The 10,021-nt window shown below is 44.5% G+C and overlaps 1 protein-coding gene across 1 annotated transcript in view; it reads right to left on the minus strand.

Annotated features, from left to right (window-relative positions):
- Positions 1-1,607: 1,607 nt before the first annotated feature.
- The window catches only part of commd8 (COMM domain containing 8), a 10,949-nt gene continuing 2,535 nt past the window's right edge, over positions 1,608-10,021 (minus strand). Inside the window, exons 2-4 of the mRNA XM_010794626.1 lie at positions 3,562-3,717; positions 2,643-2,795; positions 1,608-1,805 (exon numbers count right to left, since the gene is read on the minus strand). Coding sequence (XP_010792928.1) covers positions 1,638-1,805; positions 2,643-2,795; positions 3,562-3,717 — 477 coding nt within the window. The 3' untranslated portion in view covers positions 1,608-1,637. The remainder of the gene's footprint in view (positions 1,806-2,642; positions 2,796-3,561; positions 3,718-10,021) is intronic.

The following is a 10,021-nucleotide window of genomic DNA, read 5'->3' on the forward strand; positions in this document are numbered from 1 at the left end:
GGAGGAACTGCGCCGCTCATGTGTACACACACACACACACACACAAACAGGTTTAACAGCCTTAACAGCCCCAGGAAGGCAGCGGCTGTAACAGTTATACTAACAATTTAAGTCATGTTTAATGATCTTGAACGTCACTAAAACATAGCTATTAAGAAAGCCATTTCATGAATGGCTAAATCTTGAAAAAAATAAAAATTATTTTTATTGTTTTGTGTTAAGATATTCAGGAGTTAAATTATTTAAAATTCCCAGTCCTGAATGTGGGTTTGTGGTGAATGTGGGGATCTACAGGACACACATTTTCAGAGTAAAGGCTTTCACATTATTATAATTATATATTTTTTTAAGGCTACATTTCACACCAAAACGGAACACAAAAGCAGGACCAACCATCATACGTTGAATTCCTTGACCAACAAGAGAAAGATTCATTCATTTAAATAAATATTTAACAACAAATGGGCCGGTTCTAAAGGGTTATTCAGTTAAGCCCCATGAGAGGGGATACAGCTGCGCACATCATTAACAGACGTCGTTTAAAAGTGACGTTTGAGTGAACGAGGACATCCCAATTAATACCTGAGGACTCCTCTGTCCTCGCGTCTCCTCCTCGTGTCTCTCGCTCGCATCTTATGGAGGCGGAGCTAAGACGCAAGGAAGGGACGCGAGTGAGGGAAAGGAGGAGTCGAGGAGGGGTATTGGGATGAGGCTAGAGTGTTTGCTTTAATCATAGTGCGGCTCTGTTTTCATGCTGTAACAATGTCGCCACCTAGTGTTTCTCCTCCATTACTGTGGAACATTTGGCATCTATAAACACCTTATTGGGCTGCATAATGTATTTGAAAATGTATCACAAATGATTTTGCTTCCCACAAATAAATTAACATGACCGACTGTGAAACTTACAAGGTGAATGATGCGGCTGCAGTCCAGAGTAATAGAGTAACAGTAACACTATTTATTATTACATATTATGTAATATATTCAGTCGTAGAAGGTGTATTGACATCAATATAAGTGTAAAGACACTATCATTTTCTAAATATTACTCTATGGAACATAAGTCTTATTATCAAATTTGAATTAAAGAACCAAAAGTAAATGTACTCATTTTGTACAATTATTTGATTATAATTATTGATACATTATCACACACACATCACAGCTGGTGAAGTTAGAGCTCATTTAACAACTTTTTTTTACTGCTTGGTACTTTTATCTATAATAGTACATAATGATTATCTAGTTGTTTTAAATGTTGTAGTATTCATCTGAATCAAAGGAAAAATGTAGTGCTGTGAAAAGGAACATGTATGCTTCTTAGATGTAGTGGAATACTAGTATAAAGTAAAGAAAGAAAAATGAAATACGAGTACGAGTTCCTCTAAGCTGTAATACAAGTACAGTACTTTTATTAAATTGTATATAATGATGACATAAAGTTAGGCGCAACCAATGCAGAAAATAAGTCTTGAGCCCAGTATACAACTAAAAGCAGAAGGGAAAAAACTAAATGCACTAAATTCAGTGAAGAAGAACTTTATTTATTTTATAATCATTCTTATTTTTGATGCAAAGATTATAGATAATAATTTGTCCCCAAATAATTGAAAAATCCTTATCATCATATTGATTCATAAGATTACCTTGTTGGCGGCCTCTAGGGAACTGATGAGTGTGTTTAACTCCTCTCGGTTCATCTCCATGGTGACGGAGCGCAGGGCTGCGTCCTCCCTCACATCCAGACTGAGGCTGAGCAGAGGGGTGTGCAGGGACGAGATCTTATCACTGGAGAGGGACAGCTGCAGGGGGGGGGCACAGAGGGGAGGGGGTCAACTTTAGAGAGACTTGTCTTCTAATGCCCCTTTTCCACCAAACCGGTTCCGGTTCAAGATCTGTTCTTGTGCTTTTCTGGTGCTTAACTGGTTCTTCTCTGTAGCACCACTTGTGTTTCCACAGGCAGCCGTCATAATATGCTGTAGGTCTTCAGGCAGTCATAAATGCATTCATGACACTTTACCTGTCACAATGCAGACTCTATACATTACATTAATGCAAACAATGTTGACAATATCTGTTTTTTCTACTGCACATATTTTATATCATTCTATTTCAATGTAAATACTGCTTTATTTTGTTAATTTTTCTATTTTACATTATTATTTTTATTTTTTTAATGTTATTAAGATAAGATAAGATGGACTTTTATTAACCCCTCGTGGGGAAATTGTTTCTCTGCATTTGACCCATCCTAGTGTTAGGAGCTGTGTGCTGCCATTTTGAACGGCGCCCGGGGAGCAGTGCCTTGCTCAGGGGCACCTCGGTAGCACTTGGTCTTTCCAGGACTTGAACTGGTGACCTTCCAGTTACCAAGCCAAGTCCCTATCGACTTCGCCACCACCGCCCTATTATAGTTTTCTTTAAAAAGTTCTGTGTTTTTTAATTTTTGTTTTACTTTGATGTATGCACTGCCAATTCTTCGTACTTGTCAACCTACCTGGTAATAAACCTGTTACTGATTCTGATTCCGATTGTGCAAAAAGTCACACCCCCATGACGAGAACAACCTACCAGTGCTGAGCTGCATCTCAAATGAATCTTTAGAGCTAATACAAATTACAAATAAAGCATGGAGTGACCTTGAGTTGCCAGTCGAAGTCCTGCAGCGTGGCGGAGGAGATGGAGTTGGTTCTGTCCAGCAGAGCGTGGTGGATCTCCTCCCGTCTGGCCCTCAGCACGCTCAGCACCGCCTCAGCATGGCTGCTGCCAACATCTGCCAGCCCCCCCAGCACCTGCACGAGAAACAGAGCTGAGACCACAGCCAGCATCCTGCTCTGCTGTATAAAGCATGGAGGTATACTGAGAACTGGATAAAGCGTTGCAGGTCATTATGGCCAAATGAAACCAAAATGGGCTGACTCTGGAGAACAAGTACTCGGATGTTCTGACAGCCCTGTGCAACCAATGAGTTTGTTTATTCTTATATTGTGCCAGAAAACCGTTTCATATTTGTATTATTTATAGAAAACATTCATTCTTCAGGTCTTCATCATACAAACTGAATGAACACAAATACAACTTTTTCAAAAGCCTCTTTAATGTGCTATATAATAACCTCAATGAGAAGACTTGAAATACCAACAGTCAGTGGTTGCCTTTCATTCATTGTCCCTCATAATCTATTATTACTCATGATTCTTCCGATGATAGTAAAATGCTTATTGAAAGAAATCACATTTCCATTCATTCATTAAATTCAATAATACATTTCGAAGACAAGCTTTTATTTGATGAACTTCTAAAGGCATGGAACATACAGATGCACAGACGTATGTCAACAAAGAATGTACAATGTAAGTCAATAGAAGGACTTTGTTGGCCTGGTGACATCAGGTGACTGTCACGGAGATTGTAGCTCCACACTTTGGCCACTAAGAAAAATTGCTCCAACCTGAGTTCAATAATTTAGTAAAGATCTGCCATATAAATGTAGAAAATAAAGTCAGCTGTTCGTCCTTTTCAGTCCCCAAGCAGAAGTCCCACACCCCTGGCTCTCACCTCCTTCTCGGAGCTGTCGCTGCCCACTGCCCGGCGGTAGAAGGCGCTCAGGGAGTCCAGCAGCTGCAGCCACTCCTCCGGGCTCCAGGTGGTGCTGTGCTCTGACCTGCGGGGGGGCTCCCTGCCACACAGGCCATCCACCACCCTGTGACAAAACTACACACCAGACAGAACCAAAAAAGTTATTTGGTCTGTTTGGGCTCCCATGTTGGGGCCTTTAGCTGGGATGTGAGCGACACAGATACTGGTTATATATCCCAGCATTCAAAGGCTTTCACATGCACAATAACTACAGTGTAGTTTGGGCAATGCAAATCCCAGGCTCCTATGAAAATGCACAATACACTTTAGACATAATAGAAAAAGAGACAACATTTTGCAAAAAATTGTGCATTAGATATAATGTTGCAAGAGAGTTAAATGAATAAGAAAACAAATACAAAAGCAATATATAAATATTAGGAAAAGGAAGAAAGAAAGAAAGACATAAAATACAAGGAAATAAAACAAGTATAACATATAAAACAGTTACTCATTAATGCAAACGAGTTACCACAATAATAGAGATTAATGACAGTCATATCTTAATCATGAAATACAAACAAATTGAGCTAAAAATCAAAGCAGGGAAAAAGACAGTGTGAGATAGAATATGATACAGACACTTTGGTAACTGGATTAAAACATGCTTATTTTAGAAAATGAATAGTGTGATTTTAAACTAAATCTGATATCCTCTTAAAAAGACAGAATATGTGACATATGTATTACGTAGCATGACGTTAATAATATCAATTTATAATTGCTATTACATTGAGTTGGATGCAGTGGTAGAAAAAGTACTCTGCTAAAAGTAAAATAGCAATACTAAATTGCAAAAATACAATAAAAAGGCCTACATGAAAATCATAACTAAATAAAAGTAGTAAAGTATTGGCATCAACATAGCCACTAGAATGATGAATTATGGTCTATTTCAGATTATAAAACGGACAAGTCAAATCAAGCAATCTGATTGGTTCTTAGCCGTGATATACTGAGCGTATACCACGGGTAGAATTGTAAGTTACTTTTCACAACAAGTCAGTATCCCTCCGCGTCTGAGAAAAACAGTATACCGTTGAAAAGTATACCGTTGCTTTTCATACTGGAACAAGAAAGCAGCGGAGAAGTAACGGGGCAGAAGCCCTCCTTTTTGACGCAGCGGTCCAGACATAGACATCACACGGCAAAACATATTCAGTGTGCAATTCCTTTGGCATTAGGGCAGGGATATCTAGATACTTTTGAAGGTTTAACATAATGAATTGTGCTACTTTTAAAGCAAGCAACGATGTTTTCAAATCTGTAATCAAAGAGGTCCGCAAAAACGCTATCGACCAATCAGATTGCTTGATTTGACTTGTCAGTTTTTATAAATATATTTAAATGTCTTCCGTTACGAAACAAACTTACAAAGCATAAAATGGAAACATTTAAGATTAACTTCGACCTCCGGGGGGTCTTACTATAGTATGGAGGAGTGGATTGAGCAGTGCCTATCTCCAGAAAAAAAAAGCACCTAAACTACGACATGCAGAGCTACGTGAAGAGCAGGTAGACCAACTGGAAAAGTACCACCATTCAAAAGCTTTCTGATTTTCTTGAAACAAAGCAGAGAAATTATGACCGTTAGTGGCCACAGGTGCGAAAGCTCTCTCCAGAGCTACTGGAAGCCCAATCTCGGGGACCGGAGAAAGTGGAGCAATATTCTCGCCACGCCAAGCAACAGCCTAGAACAACCTCAACCTATACAAGTGACCACGTAAGGCATGCTACTGATGCTGGACAGTTCTATTTTATCAAATATATGATATTTATTATACTATAAGTTTTATTTTATCAGGGAGGCATAACGGAAGCGGTGTTTTTTATCCACCGTTCCAACAACGAATACGTTGTAAACAGTCTATGTGATTCGTCGCTTGTGATAATTCTGTCTCTTCTCAACTACGGTATAAACCGACAAAGTAAATGTTAATATCACTATATCAACTGACAAATTATTACACGTTGATGGTGAGTTTTGACTTCCAATGGTATTGACGACTTCGGCTGTTCGATTAGATACTCATGTACCTGCGCGGGAGATATTCCGATAGCGATAACTCACATTTAGGGGACGCGGGGGACGCGTCGGTGACTTTGTGAACATTCAGGTTGCGGTGTTGATCGTTCCATCACGGTGGGAGGTCGCCCGGATGAAGTTGCCATATTTATATCCTTCTCGGCCGTAAGACGGGTAGTGAATTTGGATTTATTGATAATAGGGAAGTCGATAATAGCATCTTGTCACCCGCGGGTCGCGAATCTCCCGACGCGGTAAATGCAGTTATCTTCGACCCCAATGTCATCCATTGGGAGTCAAGGATAAATAGCATATACACAGCGGGAGGATTCCTCGATAGCGATAAGCGCAATTACCCCTTCGTCATGTTACGTACAGTCAACGCGGGTGTGACCTCTTAGGCGTGGCCTATCGTTATCTTCGGTGTCTGTGTTGACGTTTTTATGTAGTGGTGGGTGACGGTCTAGCCGGTACGCAATTACTCGCCGTAGTGTTCAGGACTACCTTGTATCGTTTGCTACGGATAGTATAGGGCGTGCCTCACTTCCGGACCCTTGTTATGTATGGCCGTTAGCGACACTCTTTCTCTCTGCTTTCCTAGGTGGATAAAACGCGTCGTTAGTATTCTCCCCCTTAGTCGCAGTCTGAGTTAGCACGTCACAGTTGTCTTTGTCTTCATGTACTCTCGCGGGTCGACCTAGGAGACTTGCGTCAGTGAGGAGACTGGTCCGGTTTAGGCATGTTTCACACAGTCTCCTATTTCCTTGTAGGGAGGATATTCTCCCCTTTTCCCGGCGTAGAGCGCTTACGGCTCTCCGGCCTCCTCCTGCGGTCGACAGAGGGACTCAGTGAGTGTAGTGTCTGTCCTGTGGGTCTATTTCCACTACAGTCTCTCTTTTACTCCTCTGTAGGGGATGGTTTATTTTTACTTTATCTTGCTTGTCCCCCTATCTGTTTCTACTGTCTGTCGCGTTTATAGGAAGGGTGAGGTGTTTAGGAGTCTTGGCAGTTTTCGGCACCTTCCTTCTCTCCTTTATAGAGACCACCTCACGCTACTACTTAAGCATGGCCCCTAGTGGGTTGTCTCCTCTTTAGGAACACTTTGTCGGAGTGTTTGGACCCACTGTCTGGCATACAGCGTTTTCTTCAAATGTGGCTTAGCTCCGCGAGAGACATATTATGTCGTGTCTTGTCTCGCGACTCTACTCGGCGATTCCGTCGGCACGGGCGGTTGGGAATCTCGTTCCTGTCGCACGTGCTGTTCCTGTCTCCTCTAAATCTTTTATCGCCTCCCATTTTTGGACGGCGTTCTGTGACATAAGGGACGCACTGTCCTTCACAATAGGTAACACTAGAGCTACCTTGACGACCCCCCTCTCCGAAGAGACACTCATCCGTCATTACCAAATTACCACTGCTCGGTTGTCGGTAGTGGTGGTCGGCGCTTGCGTACCTTGCTATAGGAGTTACAGACTAGTCCTGTTGACGAGTAGTTATTGACTAGGTATGTCTGTTGTGCGACGACAGGTGATTACTCTTTTTATTTGATTCTTTCGTCCTCGTGTTGTAGCACTCTATTATGTTGCAGTTTACCTTGGTTGTTTTTTTTTTTTTCTTTCTTGTTGCTGCTTTTTTCTCTTTTCTTCTCTTTTTTATTTTGTGTATGTTTGTTTATTGTCCTTTGTATTATATTGTTTAGTTATCTTCTCGCTACTTATTGTCTAGTCTCTTTTTTTTTGCGTCTCTAGTCTTACTTCTATCATTCTGTTTCACGTCTTGTTGTCTTCCGGCTATTTATTATTTTGTCTCGATGTTTATCTTCTCTTATATATTATTTATTTTTGTATCATCTATCTCTCTTTTATTGTTTATTGTTTGTTCTTTTCTTTTTTTTGTTTTTTTTTTTTTTCGTCTTCTAGTACGTTCTATATTTTTTCTCTAATCCTCTATGATCTCCTTACGACAGATTTTCTTAATCACTCATCTGACTGCCGAATTATATTCGCTCGGCGCCCAATGTAATTAAGGCTATCCATTTTGTTGAAGAACTTTGTCGTTCGGACCACGAGCATTTCTTCTTGGGCGACCCCCGTGAGTCGACCTTATGCCGATGTAATTGGTGCGCAAGACCGTAGAGATAACTACGGTAACGGTGTTTTTTACGGTGCGGGACACTCCGCTTCTCCGACGCTTCCTTCGGGAGGTGTGCGACGCAAAGTGAGGCTGAAGTAGTACTCCGCGCGTGTGCGAGTCCCCTACCCTACTTTTTTCTAATCTTCTCTCTATCTGTGTATACTTCCGCAATATTATGCCAGCGAGTACCCACTAATAATTCCGGTCACTCATGCTCCGCATAGAGCTGTCGTTCCTAGCTGGCGCTCGGTAGTATCATGCAATTTAATTTGGTTGTCCAATTTTGGTCAAGACGTCGCTGGATCGATAGATGATTATGTGTTAATTCAGCGCGTCAGTGGCCGAAAATTGAATCGTACGTGAGACTTTACGATAATTGGCTGCTCACATATTTGGTCCGATATCGTGCCTTCGGGACGACCGTCATAATTGCTGTCTCGTATTATCCGTAGTTACCAAATGTTGTCCCGCACTTCTCCGTTGTGGTCCACCCGCACTGGTCTTATGCCCGAAGCGCGCCCCCGGATAGGTTGGCGACGCAGAGGTGAGGCTGGGAGTAGTACTCCGCGCATGTGCGAGTCCCCTACCTACCTCCACACCACGTCAGCGGGTGTACTCCGCAATATTTGCCGCGAGTACCTCAAATAATACTGGTGTCATCACATCCTTCGCAATAGGAAGCCTGTCTCCTTACGGCGTTCGTAGACGTCCAAAAATTGGCTCCAATTTTTGCCCGTCCGAAGACTTTGCTCGGCACGACCACTTAGTTGTACTTAATCATCCGTCGAGGCCGAATTAATCGCTCGAGACGTCAATTACTTGGCTATCCAATTTTGGTCGTCCGAAACGTCGCTCGGGGCACGCGGTACCGCGACGCCCGCGACGCCCGCGAAGGCTACCCCGTGCAGTGGACCCTTATGCAAGTAGAGGGGAAGACCGAAGAGACATACACGACATTACCAGCAAGTAACCGCTGCTGGTGTCGGTAACGGGAGCGACGGCACTCAGCTTTCCCGACGCTCCTTTGGAGGTGTGCGACGCACAAGGTGGCGCCGACAGTAGTACCTCCGCACATGTGCGAGCCTCTACCCACCTCCACACACGTCACGACAGGGTGTACTCCGCAATATGACGCGAAGTACCACAATAATACCTACTGGCACACACACTCCGCATAGAGCTGTCCCCTTACGGCGCTCGAGACGTCCAAATAATTGGCTAATCCAATTTTGGTCGTCCGGAAGACGTCCCTCGGGACGAACAGATGAATTAGTTTGTCTAATCACCGTTCCTCGGCCGAATTTAATGGCCGAGGCGAAGGAGCCCTCCGAGAGCACCTCGTCTGGTCCTCTCGCCCCCTCGGAGTGAGGGGAAACTGAGCGGCGGGCCCTCTGTAACAGAGACCCCACCGCCCCTCGCCTCTACACCCTGCCTCGGGGGACGTCGGCGGCCCCGTCCAACGACACCCGCAGAGAGGCGAACCGCACCTGCGGCGCCGACGACGTCAGCAACCACGGCGACACCGTCTGAGTCATAGGCTAGACCTGGGTCGACCATGTACGGACCGCTTACGCAGTGGTGTGACTGACAAGGCGCCGGCAGAAAGTACCTGAGGTGGTACCGCACTTGGACCCCAGGCTTGTCGGGCAGCCCGACTACCCTGCGCAGGTCATCGTGAAAATGACCGGCAGAGGCATTGTCTGGCGGCGGCGCTACACCACTTGCCTCTCCCCCTTTCGTACAGGCTTTTTTTTGGCGCGTTCTTGACCGTGGTTGGTTGTGTACGAGGCTGAGACAGAGGTGGTCAGGCCCCTCTTCCTCCCTCCCCCTCTTGGCTTCCACTCTTGGCACCTCCCTCGCCCGTCCTCAACGATAGCCTGAGGACGGGCCGTGAGACGGGGTCCCTCTGTGCTCCGGGGGCCGGCGCCCGAGGCATTCGGGACCTTGGCCGTGTAGCATGGAGTGAGCCGTGTGTCGTCGTTCTCACAGTGGCGAGAGCGGCAAGGACAGCGGGCTCCCCTCCCCTCGCGTCACGTACGATTGACGACAAATCTCGGCGCATCTCCCCTCGTCTAACGGCCCGGACGGAAGGATAAATATGGCCTTCCTCCCGGGCTCCCACCCCGGTGGAACCGGCCCACCCGCACCTGATGTTCACAAAGTCACGACGCGCCCCGCGTCCCCTAATGGGGTTATCGCTATCGGAATCTCCCGCTTCGG

Source organism: Notothenia coriiceps, unplaced genomic scaffold (genome assembly GCF_000735185.1).
Source record: "Notothenia coriiceps isolate Sejong01 unplaced genomic scaffold, NC01 NC01_scaffold00037246, whole genome shotgun sequence".
Classification (NCBI taxonomy): Eukaryota; Metazoa; Chordata; class Actinopteri; order Perciformes; family Nototheniidae; genus Notothenia; species Notothenia coriiceps.